The sequence below is a fragment of the Urocitellus parryii genome, chromosome 6 (genome assembly GCF_045843805.1).
Source record: "Urocitellus parryii isolate mUroPar1 chromosome 6, mUroPar1.hap1, whole genome shotgun sequence".
Lineage (NCBI taxonomy): Eukaryota > Metazoa > Chordata > Mammalia > Rodentia > Sciuridae > Urocitellus > Urocitellus parryii.
This window is the reverse complement of record NC_135536.1, coordinates 168,939,042-168,961,262: the sequence shown is the minus strand read 5'-3', so window position 1 is coordinate 168,961,262 and position 22,221 is coordinate 168,939,042. Positions and strand designations below refer to the sequence as shown.

General features: G+C 35.5%; 1 protein-coding gene across 5 annotated transcripts in view; it reads right to left on the bottom strand.

The window, feature by feature from the left end:
- Nucleotides 1–22,221, bottom strand: part of Gpcpd1 (glycerophosphocholine phosphodiesterase 1) — a 55,373-nt gene that overhangs the window by 12,353 nt on the left and 20,799 nt on the right. For 4 of the 5 annotated variants that reach the window (XM_026385854.2, XM_026385857.2, XM_026385856.2 and 1 more), the window contains 11 exons: nt 20,805–20,846; nt 19,290–19,413; nt 15,236–15,467; nt 13,958–14,120; nt 13,514–13,646; nt 11,865–11,919; nt 7,695–7,787; nt 6,189–6,209; nt 5,350–5,427; nt 4,598–4,637; nt 3,108–3,169 (listed from right to left, as the gene is read on the bottom strand). In XM_026385854.2, coding sequence (XP_026241639.1) covers nt 3,108–3,169; nt 4,598–4,637; nt 5,350–5,427; nt 6,189–6,209; nt 7,695–7,787; nt 11,865–11,919; nt 13,514–13,646; nt 13,958–14,120; nt 15,236–15,467; nt 19,290–19,413; nt 20,805–20,846 — 1,043 coding nt within the window. The remainder of the gene's footprint in view (nt 1–3,107; nt 3,170–4,597; nt 4,638–5,349; nt 5,428–6,188; nt 6,210–7,694; nt 7,788–11,864; nt 11,920–13,513; nt 13,647–13,957; nt 14,121–15,235; nt 15,468–19,289; nt 19,414–20,804; nt 20,847–22,221) is intronic. The other variant, XM_026385858.2, reaches the window with a different exon arrangement.

Sequence of the window (22,221 nt, the reverse complement as noted above, 5' to 3'; positions counted from 1 at the left end):
GAACAAATAGTTATTCTATTTATTAAAAAACATCTGGGACTGGGGTTGTGGCTCAGTGGTAGAGTGCCTGTCTAGCATGCGTGAGGCACTGGATTCGATTCTCAGCACCACATACAAATAAATAAAATAAAGGTCCATCAACAACAAAAATTTTAAAAAATCTGAATTATTTAGTCTTAAAAACAAATGATAGGGCAACACACAAATATGCTTAGGGCAAAATGAATCAAAATACATTGTTTTTACTTTAACAGATTCAAAACTTCAGAGTGTCATTAACATGTATAAAATATGATATTTAATTTTATAAAAGCAAATAAAAGCACACCAACAAAAAAAAGTTAGTGTAAAGAGCACAGCTGGGGCAGGGGATATATAGCTCAGTTGGTAGAATGCTTGCCTTGCATGCACAAGGCCCTATGTTCAATCCCCAGCACCACAAAAAAAAAACCACTGCCTACCCAGGTGTGGTGGCATATCCCTGTAATCCCAGTGGCTGGGAACAGGGGTGGGCAGGCTGAGGCAGGAGGATCTTCAATTACAGCTTAAGCAAAAGGAAGGCATAAATAAGCAACTCATTGATGCTCTGTCACTAAATAAAATACAAAACAGTGCTACAGATGAGGCTCAGTGGATAAGGAGAAAGTGTGTTATAGTGTGGATAAGGAGAAAGTGTGTTATAGTGTTAAGACTATAAAGCATAAAATTTGCAAAAAGATTGTCCTTATACTAAAATTATATTTGATAGTTTGTTAAAATTTCTTTGTGATTACATAATGATAATGGCAAATTAAGTGTGTTAGATGCATCTGAGTGTCACTTATTAGGCTAAATAAATGTTGTCAAACATTCAATACACAATTAAAATTTGTCTATTTCTATAGGGTACACATACACAATGGAATACTACCCAGCCATAAAGAGGAATGGATGGAGCTAGAGACTATCGTGTTAGGTGAAATAAACCAGTTCCCAGAACCCAAGGCCACATGTTCTCTCTGATATGCAGATGCTGACTCACAAGTGGGCATGGGGTGAGGCAGTGGAGTGAATTTGATAGAGGAGTGGGGAGAGGAGAGGGAAGATAAAAATGGGAAAGACAGTAGAATGAACTGGATAAACTCTCCTATATTCCTATGATGTGTAACTCCACACACTGTACAACCACAAAAGTGAGAAATTAAACTCCATGTATGTAAGATGTCAAAATACATTCTATTGTCATGTATAACATATAATTTTTAAAAATTTGCTTTTCTTTCTATTCAGTAATTCAAAAGGTTGGGAATCATGAGATTTCTGAGAACCAAATGACTTATGGGTTCTTTTGTGACAACATTTTTGCAGAATGAATAATACTTCTTTTGGGGGGGGGGTACCAGAGATGGGTACTCAACCACTAACCCATATCCTCAGACCCTATTTTCGTATTTTTCATTAGAGACAAGATCTCACTGAATTGCCTAGAGCCTTGATATTGATGAGGCTGGCTTTGAACTTGAGATGCCATTGCCTCAGCCTCCAGAGCTGCTGGGATTATAGGTGTTCGCCACCATAGCTGGCCAATCAATACTTTGACTACTTTAATTATTTAGATTGTTTTATGAATGTCTTCTCAGGTAATACATACCTAAGTGTTTTAGCAAAATACCTCATTACAAGGTCCTTACTGTCACTCCTTTTCTAAATTATTTATCTTCATATTTTAGCAACCAGATAACATACTAGATAAATACCCCACTAACACTATAATGGAGTTTTATTCATCCATAAAGAAAAATGAAATTATGGCATTTGCAGAAAATGGGATGATCATGTTAAGCAGAGTAAGTCAAACTCAGATGGTTATGGGTCATGTGTCTTTTTCTCATATGTGGAAGCTAGAGAGAAAAAAGAAAAACAAACAAACAAAAAAAGGTGGGATTGTATGTCCTAAAAATCAAAAGGGAGATCAGTAGAGAAAGGGTCCAAAAGGCATGGAGGCGGGAGGGAAGGGAAAAGTGCTAGGAAGGGATACTGGCTAAATTATAGTGTTATATATTTACATATTGTTATATATATATTGTTATGCATGTACAAATATATAACCACAAATCCATTTAGCATGTACAACTATAACGCACCAATAAAAAATGCGGGGGAAAAAAGAAGAGAATATGAAAATAAAGAATCATCATAAACTGAAAAAAAAAACTCCACTAATAAGCCCCCATGCCTAAAACATACATTTTCCACATCATAATACTCTGTATTCACCTATTTTTGTTTAAGAAATCTACCACACCTGACATTACCAGGAAAAACAAAACAAAAACAAAAAAACAGACAAGCCAGGCAAGATGGCACACACCTATAATCCCATCATCTCAGGAAGATGATATAATGGGATTGTGTGTATAAAGCCAGCCTCAGCAATTTAGCAAGGACCTAAAACACAGGAGACCCTTTCTCTAAATACAAAAATAAAGGGGGTGGGGGTGGGGCTGGAAATGTGACTCAGTGGTTAAGTGCCCCTGGGTTCAATCCCTGGTATCAAAAAAACAAAACAACAAAAAACACACATAAGAGCAGGTATTAAGAGGCACAGTAGAAACCAAGGGAGACCCATCATCTCTTTTGCACCTATGTGGGCTTTCCTGATTCTTTCAAAAGAATTCCTGTATTAATTGCCTGGTTTTTAAAATTTTTCATCCTAATTTCTTTCTCAGTGAATTTTTTTAAATAATGAGGGTACTCATTTTCTCTAGTACAGAATCTTATTTCTTTCCATAAAAACTATTGTTTGAAAACAATCACTTTTTTAAACATCTCACCCTCTTCCAGCCCCTTTTTTGCCTTCTCCTTCTTCTATATACAGAAATATGTACATATGCTCTTCTTACCAAATTAAGCCATTGAGGAAATTTTTGAGATAAGTTACTCTTAAAATAAAAAAGCAGCACAAGTATATCACACAAAAGTACACCTTCTAGAAGCAATGATAACAGATTTGCATTAATCACATTATTCACACCATCTTTTTAGTACCCATTTAGAAGAACAAAATAAATTGTTCAGGCAATAAGATTAATGAGATAGACTTGTCCTAGTTTTCCTCAGAAACTTACCATCTTAAGAGAAGGAAATGGTTGATTTTCAGAAAAGGAATTTTCTTCCTCAATCACAGATTCTGAAATTTTAAATAACAAAAATGTAGTAAATAAAATGCCATTGTATCACTAAGATTTTTTAAACTCTAAAAAAGTAGAATGAACATATGCTGAAAGTATCGTAAGGTCCTTTAATGTCTGAAACGTCTGAAGTCTCCTGGATTATTTTCAACATTGAAAACTGCATATTCTAAACAAGCATCCCTCATAAAGACTAGTTTGCAACATGTAGTATAAACACCATAGTCTGGTCTCAAGAGTGATTGTTTTTTTAAACATTGGGGATTGAACCTAAGGGTACTCTTATCACTGCGCTGTTATGCCCAACCCTTTTTGAGATAGCATCTCCCCAAGTTGCCAGGCTGGACTTCAACTTGCTATCTTCCTGCCTCAGCTTCCCAAATTGCTAGGATTACAAGTGTGCATCACAGTGCCTGATCATAATACTACTCTTCTGAAAGTAGTCAAAAGCAATAATCAGTCATTTATCAATGGAATTGAGTTATGTTATTTTGCTAAGACTTCTATTTAAAATATCAAAATCAGCTCAGAAATTAGATAAAATAATGAATAGATAAACCAATAAATCATCTTAAGAGATCTAGAAGACAATTTTACTGAGAAAAAATTTAAAATATCAAACCTTTCTTAAAACAAACACAAATCCCAATTTATGTATATTTCAAAAAACTAAAAATAAAACTAAAACTAAAATAATGCAAATTTTTCCAGTTGAATAAATTAAAGGCAAAATTAGTTTTATAGTCATTAAATATCTGTAACACTAGGCATTTATAATTATGCTTCAGAGATAGTCTTTTAAGTCTTAAGCACCTCACAGTTTGTTCATAAAGGCATCCATATTGTGTTAATAACACAACTGCAGACAAACTACTAAAGTGCCTATCAAATGTAGAACACTGTGAAAGTAGATCTCTAGAAATATGAAACCATTTTTCTACACGTGAGAGGCTTAATTAAAGAGCAAGAACATAAACACAAAGGATTCAAAAAGGATACAATAAGCCTCAAATGAATGGAAACCTATTAAACCCTAGGTGAGTAGAAAGCAAAGTGTAATTACAAAGAGATATGGCAGGCAACAACAAGCTTTGAGGAAATGGAGGCAGAGTGCTGAAGTAACCTGCCCAAGGTCATAGCTGATATTTGAGAGAGGTGGTTTCAAACTCTGGCTCTGTAGCCAAATTCTATACTTGATAATACTCTAACCATAATGATTAGAACATTTGGAAAGATTTATAGGTACAAAAATTGCGAAGAATTCTGATGGCTTTGCTAAGAAAAATAACAGAATGGTTATTACAAATGACATATTTCAGTTAAAAATTAACACATGTACAGCCATCAAATCTATAAAAATACATTCAGATGGCCCAGTATTATATTCATTAAAATGACCATGAACAGGTTTCCATATTGGTGCGTACCTTGTCGATCTTTAGATTTTAATGCAGTCACATGGGCAAGCTAGAAGACACAAACACACAACATGCAATGAGAAAAACAAATCCTGGTTTATGAAGACATGGTTATAGTTCTATTAACTTGAAAACTCAGGAATTTTGAAAATAACATAAAATGTAGAATTACAAATTTATTAAGAATAAATTATTTTATATACCTAAGGTCATGGTCATTTATATACCTAAGGTCATTTGATCATAAACCTAAGGCCATGATCAAATGCCCAGGTAGGGAAGAAGAATATAAAAATTCCTGAGTCCAGAAACTGCTCATACTTAACTATTTATGTATCTAATGAGAATGGAAAAAAGAATCATGTAAAACTACATGGTACAACCAAAAATACAAAGATCCTAATCAACATTTGTACAAAACCTACTATCAAATAAAAGGCCAACTATAAAACAGAGACAGCCATAAAGAAAAGGGCTACTGCAGAACAAAAGCAATTTAAGATTATGAATGTGAAAGGCTAACCCCCCCCTAAGGCCTACAAAGACTTATGGCCTAGTTCTTTCAAAAACACAAAAATCAATGACATCCACAAAAACTGTTAGAGAAAATGGATGAATCAGCATCTTCCAAATCAGAGCAGAAAAGTAAAGCACACATTATGTATATTAACTAGTCAATCTTGTGTGCAGGAAAAACATAGCCATTTATCAGTAAGTAGAACTTATGAAATGGTAATTTACATTTATGCTACTGTTACTACCTTTAACAACTGGAGTTGGTCAAATGTTAGTTCCTTTACTGGAATTTCAAACAATTCAACTGGATCAGCATCAAACTTCTAAAAAATACAAAAAAAGAAAAAAGAGAAATGGGCCTGTTTCATTATTACTGAATGTTTCCTCTGGATATGCCTATAATTTCAATTAACTGAATAATAAGAGTAACTATTAGAAAGCCCCATGCAGAAAAATCATTTTTACCTAACATTACCTCCCAGTTTTATACTCTTGTTTTTTTAGGCGGTGCTAGGGATCAAACCCAAGTTCTTGCACATGCTAAGCAAATGCTCTACAAATGAGCCTACCCAAGTCCCTGGCTTTTTTTTTTTTTCCCCAAAGCAGGCAGAGAATGCCAGGACAGAAAAGCCTGTGGGGAGTAAGTTGTGGCACTGAAGACACAAGGAACTGTCTGTCAGTCATCCTTTCCCCTGCTTTCTATCATGCTATATACTTTGTATTTGACATATAATCCATGCTACATGCCTAGGAAATCAACATGCAAATTTCTGTTTCTAAGTTTCTAAAACTTCAAATGTAAGTCTAGATAAAAATAGCAGCCACGCAAAGAAATTGCCATAACAAAACTGTGCAATTAGCTTTATAAGCAATACTATTTAATAAGAACTCAGATCTATCATGATTCCCCCACAAGCAAATATACTCTTCTAGATTTTAATGCCATAGCAAACATCACATTGTTAGAGGTACCATTATCTTTAGGAAATGAGTTGAGTACCTCCAATAAATAAATCATCAATTCAACAAACACGCTAGAAGTCATTAAGTACATATATATTTATTCATGTACACTGGTACGAACCTGTGTATGCCTAAAGTTTTTCTGGAAGGATACACAAGAAACTATTAAGAATAAGGGAATGAGATCAAGGAAAAGGGGAAAGGAAGATTTATTTTTTTCATTTCATTAAATCTGAACTACTTGCATTTTTAAATAGACAAATAATAATACACACTCACTACTTTCATTCCCCAATTAACTCATTCAGCTTCAACGTCAAAGCAAGACAGTCTGGTGAAAACTGGAGATCAGTAATACTCTTCACTAAATTTTTAATACTCTTCACTAATTTTTAGAGATGGTGTTCTCCCACAGCAAAAGCTACTTGCTCCATTTCTTTTTAATTATTCTACTTCTTTCTTCATCTGAATACATGTATCTCCTTCCTTCCCTCCCTCTCCTGATAACACTTAACAAAAACAGAAGTATCTTTTTTTAGCTATCATAGCAACCCAATCCCCAAGAACTCTTAAATCCACTAGCAGGCAGACCCAGGTGCGTTGTCTTTTATACAACATATCTGGTACAGTGTTCTACATAAACTGGCCTTAATTTTAAACCAAATAAACTGAAAATGAGAACCAATATAATTGGAGGTGGGAGGAGCCAGGGAATGAACCTAGGGGGTGCTTACCCACTCAGTCACATTTCCAACCTTTTTAAAATTTCTTATTTTGAAAGAGGGTCTGAGTTGCTTGGGGCCTCAGTAAGTTGCTGAAGCTGGCTTTGAACTTGCAATCCTCTTTCTTGCCTCAGCCTCCCAAGCCTCTGGGATTACAGGCTTGAGCCACCACACCCAACTGAGAACCAATATAATTGAAAATGCAAAATGAACCTTCCTAAGTTCCTGAGAAATCACTTTAGTTAATTTGTATATACTGAAGCTCAGGGATGAAAAAACAATGACAATTTTGTTTGTACAATGACAAACTTTTAAAATTATATGGATTTCAAAATCTCATTCTGAATTCTGCTCTCCATAATATATGCCCTCTTCTCCATTCTCCCTTTCCCTACTGTACCAATGGTCCATATTACTACTTCCCTTGTCTCCAGTCTGTTTTTTTCTGAAATTTACTAAAAGATTAACCCTGAATTTTAGTTCTTGACATTTCCTTCTCAGCTAGAAAGTCTTTCATATTTCCCTGGCTCTTAAGTCCATTCCTTCTTCAATGGGACCTTCAATTTTTTACTGTGATTCCTCATTTTATACCAAACTATCCTATAAATTTGAGAAAGAGTATAAAGCAAAAACAGATGGGGGCTTAGAAAATAAACACTGGTACATATACCACCTGGAATAAAAATATAAATTGAACAAAACAGAGATTCTACTTGAGGAAATCAGTACCCATCTCTTCACTATCTTAAAGTTGCCAGAGCTAGAGACAGGAAAATACTGGCAATAATTCACCAAGAAATGAATTGAGTTGACTCCAGTTAATAAATAACTAAAAATATAACAAAGGTCCTCGTTTCACACCTTTTAGCTAACAATGAGTTTAAAATAAAGGAATTTCCACATACCTTCTTCATGGTCAAACAACAAGTGAGATCATGATATACCACAGGCACAAAGTCTTTTGAAAGGTGAACATCAAATTCTACAAAGGCTGCACCCTGACAGGAGGAAGCCAAGTATTAGAAAAACATTATCTGGCGTGGGAAACATCTAAAAGTACAAGAACATTAAGAAGCTTAATGTTATCAAAACCACCCTAAGATACCATCTCACTCCAGTAAGATTGGCAGCCATTATGAAGTCAAACAACAATAAGTGTTGGCGAGGATGTGGGGAAAAGGGTACACTTGTACACTGCTGGTGGGAGTGCAAATTGGTGAGGCCAATTTAGAAAGCAGTATGGAGATTCCTGGGTAAGCTGGGAATGGATCCACCATGTGACCCAGCTATCGCCATTCTCGGACTATTCCCTGAGGATCTTAAAAGAGCGTACTATAGGGATACTGCCACATCAATGATGGTAGCGGCACAATTCACAATAGCTAGACTGTGGAACCAACCTAGATGCCCTTCAATGGATGAATGGATTAAAAAATGTGGCATCTATACACAATGGAGCATTACACGGCACTAAAAAAAGACAAAATCATAGAATTTGCAGGGAAATGGATGGCATTAGAACAGATTATGCTAAGCGAAGCTAGCCAATCCTTAAAAAACAAATGCCAAATGTCTTCTTTGATATAAAGAGAGCAACTAAGAACAGAACACGGAGGAAGAGCATGAGGAAAAGATTAACATTAAACAGAGACGAGTGGGGGGAGAGAAAGGGAGAGAGAAGGGAAAGCATATGGAAATGGTAGGAGACCCTCAATGTTACACAAAATTACATATAAGAGGTTGTGAGGGGAAATGGGGAGGGAACAAGGGAGAGAATTGAACAACAGCAGATGAGGTAGAGAGGGAAGATGGGAGGGGAGGGGGGATAGCAGAGGATAGGAAAGGTAGCAGAATACAACAGTCACTAATATGCCATTATGTAAAAACGTGAGTGTGTAACCAATGTGATTCTGCAATTTGTATTTGGGGTAAAAATGGGAGTTCATAACCCAATTGGGTCAAATGTATGAAAGATGATATATCATGAGCTTTGTAATGTTTTGAACAACCAATAAAAAAAGAAGCTTAATGTTTACTGTAAAATTAATAGATCGGTACACAAAAACACCACACTAATTATTTAATACTACATATTAAGCAGTTTATTACCTGGCCCCCTCCTTTGTAAAAGCACAACTTTTACCTGGCCAAAAAGAGGGGTGGACATGAATCCACTGATAAACACCCAAGGGCATGTCAGTTAACAATGACAGCATTCATGGGTATCACCTCTGCTACTGCAATTAGCAGAAATGGAATAAAATAGGAACCTAGAATACAGGGTTTCCCCTCCTTGCTGCCACTGCATACTTTAGCATTAGCTAGACCTCAGAGATGATATGAGTAAAGAGTAACCCAGAGACCCTTTGCTCTGCTTCCTAGTTCGCTTTCTTAGAGAATGTCAATAGTGTATTAAAGAAGCTACAACTATTCCTGAACAGATAAAACAAATCAGGCAACAAAAATGATGCACATGCCAAATGCCTGGATGGAGACCTAAACAAATTGGGAGGAAGACATGAATTAGCATTAAGAATATATTTTTAAAAGTCAGATTTGCTGGCCTTGGTGAGCACCTGTGATCCCAGCTATTCTGGAGGCTGAGGCAGAAAGACAGTGAGACTCACCTGGGCAATATGGTGAGTCCAATTACCAAAAAAAATCCATTCTATCCCCTGAATTAATGCAGATAAAGACTGAGAACATAAACTGACATGTAAATATGTACATTCACCAAAAGTTGGGATCAAAGGAAGCAAGATTTGAGAATTCTGTATGTTACTGACTTGTGATCAACAGAAGTGTTGAGAATGGCTAGATACATTTCCATTCCTACAGTGCGTCTAAGTCATGAAATGGTACCTATCTTCTCAGCACATATGATTACAACCAAAGGAGCTCAAGAATTTGGCTATGAAGTCTACTTCCTTGTTGATGTCTAAAGCAGAAAATGTAGCTACTTCTTATTAAAACACAAACCATTTCTACCAAACAGAACAACTCTACCACCATAAATAGTAACACCTACTTAACACTTTAATGTACATCTTTCTAGTTTAAATGTTTTTTTTAATAGAGAGAATTTTAATATTTATTTTTTAGTTCTCGGCGGACCCAACATCTTTGTTTGTACGTGGTGCTGAGGATCGAACCCTGGCCGCACGCATGCCAGGCGAGCGTGCTACCGCTTGAGCCACATCCCCAGCCCTCTAGTTTAAATGTTTAATCGTACATAGCTGTACATATCATCCTTCTGGGAAAATTTTACTAAGAGATAAAATCTAATCCCAAAATTCACGTGAGCTTTAAGAAATAATAACAGATTAAAACATCTTCAAAATTATGTTTTTTAATATTAAAGCAAGTTAATAAGCAATTAATAATTAAAATAAGACATTACCAAATGTGACCCATGTGAGTTATAAAGGATTTTGTCAGAATATAGAAGGGTAAATGAAATCCTCCTTCCAAAAAAGCATGGAGACCCTGAAAATTCTTGAAACGGCAGTCAATCATGTTTTTACCATTAGTTAGTTAAATGATACTTAGACTAGCTGGCTACAGTTAAATAAAACTGGTTCCAAATTATGAACTATATACCACAATATACATAAATAAGGGCTGTATTTATTTATTTATTTATTTTGGTACTGGGATTGAACTGCTAAGATTACAGGCATGTCTTACCACACCTAGCAATTAGTATAATCCTTAACACAAAAATAAAACTACTAAAATTTTAAATATCAAACAACTACTATAATTAATTTAGGATGCCATGAATTATAAAATGTATCATTATTATAGTACTGGTGAGGATGCTTCCAGTTAAACCATGACTCAAAGATAAACCGTAAAACCTATTCCAATTTCAGAGAGGTTAAGATATGAAAAGGTCTGTCAGAAAATATGTTGGTTCACAAAAGTGATAAACACCCAATTACTTGCTGAACAATTTTTAAGAAGGCAAAGTTTAATTGATCTGGAGGACACTGAAACAAGTGAAAATACAAAAATAAGATCTTCCTCCATTTCCCCCTAGTTTAACTTCAGAACCTGAGACATTCTGGTCAGGCACAGAGGAAGGGGTGAAGGAGGAAACCCCAGGTTCTCAACTAAAAAATGTCAAACTGCAGGTGCTAAAAATCAGACTGGGAAAGGAGTTAAGAAATGTAACATAACCTGGTAAAAAGTAAATACCAGCTGGGTGCAATAGGACATGCCTGTAATCACAGTGTCTTAGGAAGCTGAGGCAGGAAGATTGATTCCAAGTCCCTAAAGCAACTCAGAAATATCTTGTGTCTAGATAAAATATAAAACAGGGCTAGGAATGTGGCTCAATGGTTAAGTGCCCCTGAGTTGAATCCTCAGTACCGCCCCCCCCCCCAAAAAAAGGGGAATACAAGGAACCATGATGAATGAGCTTTACAGAGCCTGCAGGGGTGCACACAATCTGTGTACCACATTCTTAGGGCATAAGTCAAGTCACAGCTGCCCTGTCCAATTCCTCATGCCATATTGCTGGTCAGCTGCTTTGATCCCAGGCCCCAGAGAGGAGTGTAGAGGAGGGAACAGAACAACCACTGAGATCTCAGAAAAAAGGTCTTGTGCCAGTAGGTTCGAACTCACCCCGCATCTATTTATAATCTTAGTATATACAGTGGCCACCTGAAAGCAGTTGCCCCTTGTATTATTATATACATAGCACCAGCTGCACATACACTGTTCAGTAATTAAATATTCCAATCTGGTTTTGACCTTTAAAAAAAAGTTAATACCTGAATAAATACATCATTCAGATAGTAAATATCAATGCTTAGTGGAAATTTTTTTTAAAGAAAACAACTCAAAATATGTTAGATGAAAAAAAGATGCTTATGATCTTATTGTTCTCATCCCAAACTTTACCACGGATTGAAATATAATGCCAAGACATAGTCTTCACTTAAAAACATGTTCAAAACAAGCATAAATATTCCTCTTTAACATACTAATATAGACTGGAGGAGATCACCCTGAGCCACATTTTTCTAAATGAATAGCCCAAAGTATTTAAAGAAATAAAGGTTACTTACATGACTAGCAGCATTTCTTAAAGAAGCAATAGTATTTTCTTGAACTTTAGCCAGCCTGAAATAGAGAAGAAACATGCTATCACAAACTACAAAAAAAGAAACAAATGTAAAAAAGTCAACTATATTTTATTTGTCTTTTTGTGGTGCTGGGGATTGAACCCAGGGTCTTGTGCATGCAAGGCAAGCACTGAGCATATCCCCAGCCCTCAACTGTACTTTTAACAATGGAAATAGTATTTATTCTATTTTGAAGCTAATTTTGCTATCCCCAAAATATGACTATGGAAAAAAAAGGACTGTAACCACACTTGGCTAATGTGTACATTTATTCCATAAATGAAAGCTCTAACAACTACAGATACTTATAAGCTGAAATATAGACACATGCTACACCACAACATATATTCTCCTATAATAAGGATTTTTCCCCCCCTTGGAACAAGTTAAGGTAACCAATTAAGGAAAACAATTGTTTTCAATGTCATGAAAAAAGAGCCGTAGAAACTTGTTCTTTGAAATAAAACCTCCAGACTGTGGGGGAAACACTGATACACCAACAGGATAGAAGTATGAAAAGTTTATTTAAAGAACAAGAAAAAAAGGGAAGACAATTTACTTTGATGGAGCCTAAGTATGCTTCTTTCTTAAATGGTAGTTGATTTGTTTTATAGACTTAATCATAATAATGAACCCAAGTCCTAAAGCTATCACATCATCACTTTATTTATTTGGGGTGCCAGGGATTGAGTCCAGGGGTGTTTCACCACTGAGCCACATCTAAAGCCCTTTTTATTTTTTGAGACAGGGTCTTACTAAGACTGGCTTTGAACTTGTGCTCCTCCTGCCTCAGCCTCCTGTGTAGCTGGAATTAGAGGCATGTGCCATAGCACTCAGCAGCAGCAGTTTAAAATAAAAGGAATGGAATTAAAACTACCAGTAGAAAGCCAATGGCAACAAGCTAGAGTACTTGTAAATAAATAAAACTCAAAGCTAGAAGGAACAACCAACTGTACCAGGCTGAAATTTGTCTGTTGAGAAGAGATGAGGCATCTTTCTGATGAGTTGTTGGCTGAACAAATAAACACACCCTGAGTTTACTTAAACTTTCTTGGAGTCATGGATGCTTAACTAGGAGCAGAACACTAGGGAACATCCAAACCCTTCCATTTTAAAGAATGGCAATGTGTTGGGCTGGGGATGTGGCTCAAACGGTAGCACGCTCGCCTGGCATGCGTGCGGCCTGGGTTTGATCCTCAGCACCACATACCAACAAAGATGTTGTGTCCGCCGAGAACTAAAAAATAAATATTAAAAATTCTTTCTCGCTCTCTCTCCTCTCTCACTCTTAAAAAAAAAATTGGCAATGTGCCCAAATCAAGAAAGACACAGATTCTCGAGAGCAAGCTTTACTTCCTGGCTTTGTGGTTCTAATGTCTTTCTCATCATCAATTCAGTATAATATCAAAGACTAATCAGAATCTTAGGAGATTAGAGTTGGGCTTTAATTATTTTGAATTGGTAATCCTGATTGTGAAATTACATTTAATTCCCCAGATGATAATAAAAGCATCATCTGACCCTTTTGTGGGTCAAACCAATGTAACCTTATGAACTACTGAATGCCAATTCTATGCAAATATTCAACCTACTGGGCAGTTGTTGTTGAGTTCCCTGCACCTCTGTGTCCAACATCCAGTGGTATTCTCGGCTTCCAATACTTAGAAAATGAAGATTTCATGTCACAGTTGTATCCTGGTAATGGCTTAATAATGATAAAGTCAACTTCCATAGGAAGAAAGAGGGAGGGATAAAGAAAAATGGTTAAAAAGTTCATTATGAGCTCAATGACATTAAAAAAGCACTTAAACCAGTTTAATTAATCTCTATCAAATAGAAAATAATCAAGTCAAAATTGATTCAAAGTTGTAGAAAATTTAATAAACATACTTCTTATTATATTAATCTAAATTCTTATGTTAATAATGTAAATTATTAATCATTACTATTCTCAAATCCTCAATTTAGAAATAATGAAAAATTCTAACTTAACCTTAGCTTTACTTGTCAGGATTTGCCTATTTTTCTAAACTTACCTCTCACTTTGCCTATTGTTTTCCTGGAATTTCTGCTCATGATGGGAAGAGTAAGAATTCCAGCACTCTTCCCACTCTCCGCAATGGTGGATGATAAGAGACAGGCTGTGCCCACATGTCCAGGAAGGGCATCACCCTGAACTACATGTTCACTGAGATCTTCCTGAAAAAATGAGATTCAGACAGAATACTCTGAATTCTTAAATGTTTTAAATTCATGATTAAAGAACTCTCTTAAAATCAACTGATAGTCTATGATAAGGAAGAAATAAAAAAATCAAACTTATATCCAGGTAATTTAGATAGCTTTTTTTATTCTAAATGATATATTTTCTTCACTTCTGATCTAATATGTATTAGGTGAATATAAAGCACAGTCTGAAAATCTCACTTTACAATGAAAGACCAAGATATACTTCTAATGAATTATAATGTAAATTACATTCTCTACAAACATGTCCACTTGGTGGCCTCTAGGGATAGTAACTCCCAAGGAGACCAAGTGCCTGTTTACAGTTGGTATTTATCAGCCTTATCTATGAAAAAAAAAAACAACAGTTGTTTCTAAAAATGCCAACCAAATGAAAAGTTAGGTGTTTAAGAGGTTTTTATTGGGAAGGGTGGGAGAGAGGGGTACTGGGGATTGAACCCAGGGGTGCTTAACCACTAAACCATATCAAACTGTAGTAAGGACCTTAGGGAGGTACCAGGTATTATTTGTGAGAGCATCTGAACAGCTAGTGAGCTTACAAGTTTTAGTGTAAGTTAACACAAGTAGCTTTGGAAAGTTGGCAGCACTGATTCTGCATAATCTAGCACAAACTTTCTAACTAGATTTATTACACATTTATAACACTGAGTAAAATTACATAGTCCACTGTCACAACAAATCCTCGTAATAAAACACCTCAGTGAAAGACAGATTTTTACCATGAAGAGGATTCAATAATGATAATTACATCAGATTATCTGCCAAGGGTCACACAGCCTTCCTGGCCCTCAACTTATCTTTGAAAGCTCCTTTAGATATATTTCACTTATATTTAGATTAAGAGACATGGACAAAAACAAATCCAGTCTTGATTAAAAACATCAATTCTACTGTAGTTCTTAATTATTTTCCTAATAGTACTTAAAATTTGTCACCTCTGAGTTTTTTAAATCTGCTAAAATTATATAGGAGCCAACACCTGAAGAGTTCTTATAAATCATGGCTTTACACAAATCAGTAAGCTCATGCTTGCATTCTTTTTCAACACCTTCCCTAAAACTACTCACCTCAAAAAAATCAAAGATTAATTCCAGGTTATCTGGTTCCATTGTCTGTATGCTATATTCTGTCCAGCGATCAGGCTGTAAGCCATAACCACACTCTGGCTGTGAATGCCTGCACTTGAACTCATTGTCACTTATTAAAGATATCTCCAAGGTATTGGACATTTTGTGAAGAAGAGTGGGAGACACCCTATCATCATCATCTTCCTCTGGACCCTCTAGTGTAAGCTTTACCCTGAAAAATAGGAAAGAATAACGAAATGCAAAAGTGGCATAGAATATAACTTCATAGAAATGTTACTTAAACCTAAGTGTTCGCTGGTCAGGGATATAGCTCAGTTGGTAGACTGCTTGCCTCACATGCATAAGTCCCTTGTTCCAATCCCCAGTACCACCAAAAAAAAAAAAAAAGTGTTATTCCAACATGCTCAAATAACAAAAATAAGATATTACATTAAGGCTACAAATAGATTAAGGCATTAGATGTGCTTTATCTACAAATGTTTCTACAAGATATTATTAAAATGAGATAGGTGTCCATTATGCCTACACTAAGGTTGTTTTTTATCTTTGGATAGAACGGTATAAGTTTTTTTAATATCTTTATTTTACTTATTTATTTTTATGTGGTGCTGAGGATCAAACCCAGGGCCTTGCACATGCTAGGCAAGCGCTCTACCGCTGAGCCACAACCCCAGCCTATGCCTTTTTAATAAAGGAAACAAATAATCCAAGAAGTACTCTCACTGGGCTCACAGTAATGAAAACAAATACCACTTATCCAGCCCTAGGGGTCACAAAGATTGATCTACTCCCAATGAAAAAGCAATTACACAAAATATGTGTAATACCAAAAGTAAATTCAATTCTGGAATATTTCTTGTACCAACTAAATCACATATAGATTAAACAATCTGAATGTTAATATAGGATGCAAAGTTATTATAGAGTAATATGTAAACTACAACAATTTTTCATTTGACACTTAAAATGAGATTTAATATAGAACGCAAATAATTACAATAGTGGTCCACCCTGACCTCCCTCCTCCTAATCACTGCTGAGGCTTTGTCTTTGTATTTTGCTGGGCTAGGGATTAAACTCAGGGCCTTATGCATGCAAGGCAAGCATTCTACCAAGTAAGCTACATCTCCAGCCCTGCTGAGGCTTTGTCTTAAAAAGTTTTTCCTGAGGTTTCAGACATATAGATTATTCCATTAATAATACTGTCTATAATCACTCAATAAAATCTAAGGTAGTATTTCAATAACTCAACACAAAAATCATCATCTTTTCAGAAAACAAATTGTCTTGGGAATGATTCTGGAAGATTGATTCTATTGATACACCTGAAGGAACATTCTCCCCTGAGGTACATGAAAAAACTACAAATGGAAAGAAATTAGTAGGCAAGACAGTCATTTTTGAAAAATAAATAAACGAACTTAAAGGGACAGGACCAATGATAAAACTTAATTCATTTTATTTGTATTAAATGTTTTCGTCAAATAGCTATATATATGTTATACTCTGCCACAAAGAGACATCTCCATTGCTTTCCATTTGCTAGTATAATCAATCAAAAAGAAATGTGGGGGTCAAGTACAGTGGTGCCTGTCTATAATCTCAGCAGCTTGGGAGGCTGAGGCAGGATTAATGCAAGTTCAAAGAGAGCCTCAGCAATTTAGGGAGACCCTGTCTCAAAATAAAAAATTAAAAAGGACTGGGAATAAGGCCCAGTTGTTGATTGCCCCTGGAGGGGGAGGAAGGAAAGGGAGGGAGAGGAAGGGGGGGGGAGAGAGAGACAGGGAGAGAGGGAGAAGGAGAGAGGGAGAGAGAGGGGAGAGAGAGAGAGAGAGAGAGAGAGAGAGAGAGAGAGAGAGAGAGAGAGAGAGAGAGAGAAAGAGAACGAAACAAAGAGAAGGAAAGAGAAAGAGAAAGAAAGAAAGAGGGAGGGAGGGAGGGAGGGAGGGAGGAAGGAAGGGAGGGAGGGAGGGAGGAAGGACTGTTTAAAACTTGTTGATAACAAAGTGCATGCTCACTATTTTATTCTAAAAATGCATAAGCTGGCCAGATATAGAGGCACACATATGTAATCCCAGTAACACAGGTGGCTGAGACAGGAAAACAAAAAGGGCTGGGGACATAGCTTAATAATAGTGTGCCCCGTAGTAGTAGAGTCCCCCTGGTTTCAATCCCTTGTGACACAAAACAATAAATAAAACAAAGTATATAAGCTGTTGCCAAGTTTTTAAAATACTGAAATCCTCACAGATAAATTTTATTTCCTACTCCATGAAGGCTTAGTCTAGCACTAAAATGAATTTGGGGAAAAAGATCATTGGAACAAGCACTAATTTCTAGAATTAAGTCATTTAATAGGTAGACTCCAACTAAGTACATTTCATTTTAATTTAAGCCTAAGCAACTCAATAATATATACAGTCAAAGAATGTCCTTAAGACTCAGTATTCATTTGTATTCCAAATCAGATCCCAAACAGTTTTTCCTGCGGGGACTGATGCCAAGGGCACTTTACCATTGACCTACATCCCAAGTCCTTTTTATTGAGACAAAGTCTCATTAAATTGATGAGGCTGGCCTCAAACTTGCAATCCTCCTCCTGCCTTAGCTCTCCAACCCCATCACTGAGATAAGTGGCATGTGCTACCATGCCTAGCTATTAATTGCTTAACTGTATCCAAGGGAAAAAATAAAAGTACTAATTAGCTAACTAACCAAGGTTTTTCCTTATATTGTTATTTCCATGTCTTATTCTGTTAGTCAGTTTACAGCTGTAATTTGCTTCTTTTAAAATAAAAAGTAAGCAAAATACTAAAATATGTATAGATAACTATTAAAGAGTTTGAGGTCCAGTGGATCTTGTAGATTGACCATGTGGAGGACAAGGTACACACACCCCAAACCCTATACTCTATCAGAACAGCCAACACAAAGGGCCGTGAAGTGCCACCCACACTTTTCCTTGTCTATGATCGGGATAAAAGTGCTGTAATATTTAGACAGTTAAAATATTTAAGGACTTACAGACACCAGTATCATTATGAATGCTACTAAAAAGATAAACATCTTCAGTTACTTTCAACCGACTCCTGACATCTTATTCAGAAAAAGCTGTGTTATACAATCAAGCTATGGTACATATTTCAGTCCCAAAGTCACAAAGATTCAAGTGTAGGGCTCCCTGCGTCTTAAGCCAGTTCACTCATAGATATATACAATAATATCACAGAAAAAAAGAAGCTACAATTTAACCATTTACACAAAGCTTTATTTCTATCTCTAAAACTGAAGCAACTTTAAAAAAAAATCTAGCCAGGCATAAGCACACGCCCATTATCCCAGCAACAACTCAGGAGGCTGAGGCAAGAGGACAGAGTTTTAGGCTAGCCTCAGCAACTTACTGAGATCCTGTCTCAAAGAAAAGAGAAAATTTAAAGTGTGGGGGAGGGGAGACTGGGGATGTGCCTTGGTGGTTAAATGCCATTTGTTATGTTCATTTTAAAACAAATTATTACTACACTAAGAAATATTAAATGATAGAAATTACAAAAATACACAAGCTTAGAAACCACTGATCTTTGTAAAAACTAACTTTTCTGGTTCAAAATTTTGAGATTCAACACTGATACAGTGATGGGATTACAGGTCTGTGGTAGCACACACACATAACTAGTATCTAGGAGGCTGAGGCAGGAGGATCTCAAGTTCACAGACAGCCTGGGCAACTTAGTGAGACCATCTCAAAATAAAATATAAAAAGGGTTTGGGATATAGTTCAGTAGAAGAGCACCCTTAGTTTAAATCACCAGTACCATAATGGGGGGAAAAAAAGATACTAACATAAACATATGTAACAGTAGTGATCTATGGGGGAAAAGCAATTCACTATCACAGATCTCTAGGATTATTAGAAAATGTGACAACAGCTGTGTTATTTTATTCTCTTAAAGGCTAAAACAAAATGGATCCAAACTCTACAGCATTCTTTTTTTAAAAAGAGGGGGGCCTAAGTAATAAAAGCACATAGTCATACCTAAATCTAGACTTTTTAAATTTTTTCTTGGTTATTGAGACTGGAGGTTTTTCAGAATAATGCAAACGTAATCTTATTTCAGTTTGACACGTCAGCCACCCAGAATCCAGAGTTTCAACACCATCTGTCAAGAGTAAACAGAAAGAATAGTAATTATTTTAATTCTAGTTCAAATTCACATTTTAATACACTGAGGTTATAAAACACTGGCCTTGTCTCACACCACCTCCAAAGTAAATATACTTGTAGCCTTAAATTTGTCATTAAAAAAGAACTTTTATATGATTGGGAGAATTTAAATGACTATTAACAATGAACTATTCTTTAACAACTTTAGTAAATTAAAGCCTTTTTATCAAGTAATTTTTATTGAAGTAATCCATATCTACAATGAAAGAGAACATGTTCCAAAATGATTCCTAACATAGCAATTGTTCCATTAGGGATCATTACATTTCCAAAGTTCCATAAGAAACTTGCAATGTTTTCTACAAGCTTATCCTATAGGCTATTTCTGCAACTCTCCCAACAGTAAAATCAATCGTATTTCTTTTTTTTTTCTTTTATTGGTTGTTCAAAACATTACATAGTTCTTGATATCTCATATTTCACACTTTGATTCAAGTGGGTTATGAACTCCCATTTTTACCCGGTATACAGATTGCAGAATCACATCAGTTACACTTCCATTGATTTACATATTGACATACTCATGTCTGTTGTATTCTGCTGCCTTTCCTATCCTCTACTATCCCCCCTCCCCTCTCCTCCCCTGCCCTCATAAGAAACTTTTAGTTGAGGGCTGGGGATGTGGCTCAAGCGGTAGCGCGCTCGCCTGGCATGCGTTCGACCCAGGTTCGATCCTCAGCACCACATACAAACAAAGATGTTGTGTCCGCTGAAAACTAAACAATAAATATTAAAATTAAAAAAAAAAGCTATATGGCTTATATTTATTAAAAAAAAAAGAAACTTTTAGTTGAAACTACTTATGCCACTAGTCTGGGTTTGAGATAAGAGAAGGTAAGAACAAAACTTTTATTAGTTTTACAGACTCCTATTTATATATCCTGCCATAAAAAAGTCACACATTGGTAATAGTATTATTTTACCAATTTTTAACTTGAAGTTTATATATAATACAATTTTCATAAATAACAAAGAAGCTGTCAACTAGACCTAAGGTTTTTCATCAACAGAACTTTTAAAAGGGGCTGGGGATGTGGCTCAAGCGGTAGCGCGCTCGCCTGGCATGCGTGCGGCGCGGGTTCGATCCTCAGCACCACATACCAAAGATGTTGTGTCCGCCAAGAACTAAAAAATAAATATTAAAAATTCTCTCTCTCTCTCTCTCTCAAAAAAAAAGAACTTTTAAAAGACATGTATGTGTGTGTGTAAATATATATATATATATATATATATATATATATATATATATATATACACACACACACACACACACATGTATACGCACAAAAAACATCAGTGGACATTTCAAAATTCATTCTCACTTACTGTGGATTCCAAATTGTCCATCATCAATAATAATTTCATTTTCTAGAATTCAAGGAAAATAGAAGACATCGTTAAAATTCATAATGTTTAAAGAATGAACGGCTGAGAAATTACCAACTTTAAGGACTGTTTAAAATATTAAAGTTTTTCTACAACTTAAAAGCAGCATAAAGTGAATAAGCATATTTATTGTAGCCCTCTATAAAGAATTCCCCTTTAAAGAGACTAACAAGTAGTACAGTTCTTACAGACTTTGTCATTATCCATGATAGCATAAGGAAGTGAAAGAAAACTCCACAGAGAGGTGCTCTAGAGGCACTGGGATGAACTTCTACACCCACCAATATACAAAACTAACAGGTTGCTGGACAATGGTAACTCCATGTGAATTTTCAAAAAAAAAGTCTTGGCACAATTAAAATGCTTATTCTTGTGCAGTGCATATTCTGAACTTGTCTAAAATGTAATTCTCCTCAAATCCCAACTACAATCTGTAGCAAGCTAAAAGCTTTACAAACAGTATAACTTACCTGCATATACAGAGCTGTGAGGAACTACCAAAAAAAGAATAAATGCTAGCATATCCCCTTCACCTAACATTCAAATAAATGAGAAAAGCTTTGAGATCCAAGCCTCTAAATACTAATTGTCCCTCCTACTTCCCTTCCCATATTCATTTAAACATGAGTTTGAAATACTTGAAATACAGTTGATAGTACAAATTTTCTGGTAGATTTCACACAGCTTGTAAGTTTAAAAATTATATAGAATATATTTCTTTCTAAAAGAGAAGAAACAAAATCATTTCACTTCTCACAATAAGACAATGTATTTAACTACAAGATGCTTCAAATGCAAATTACTTTCTTAAAATGTTCAATACCTAGTAAGTTCCAACCTCAGTATGGGACTATTAGAATTATAATAGAATTATAAAGTATACTACCATAAAGATTCTAATTTACACTATTAAAAATGCAATAAAACACATAAAAAGAAAATCCAATAAAGAGGATGGAATGAGACATCTATTTAAACAAGATGTGTCCTGATATAAGGTAAAGCAGAAACTCCCACTCTTTATTAATCTAAGCTAGTAAATTAGTAAATGAGTTATCATTCTTAGATTTTAACTTTGCCTAGGAACTGAAAGATACATTTTTCAGCAGTAAGTTAATATACAGATGAATACAAGTGGGTAACTTAATGTATGTAAAATGAACTTCAAATTCTACTTTCAGTATGGAAAAGGAAATTAAAAAATACTTGTATGAAGAGAAATGCCATTTTTAGGCACAAGAAAGCTGAATAATGTTCAAAAAAAAAAACAACTCTTGGGATTACCACTTCCAAAAGGCAGTAGGGAATTTAAATAAGCTAGCAAGAATCTATGTCAACTACAAAGATATTTGAATTC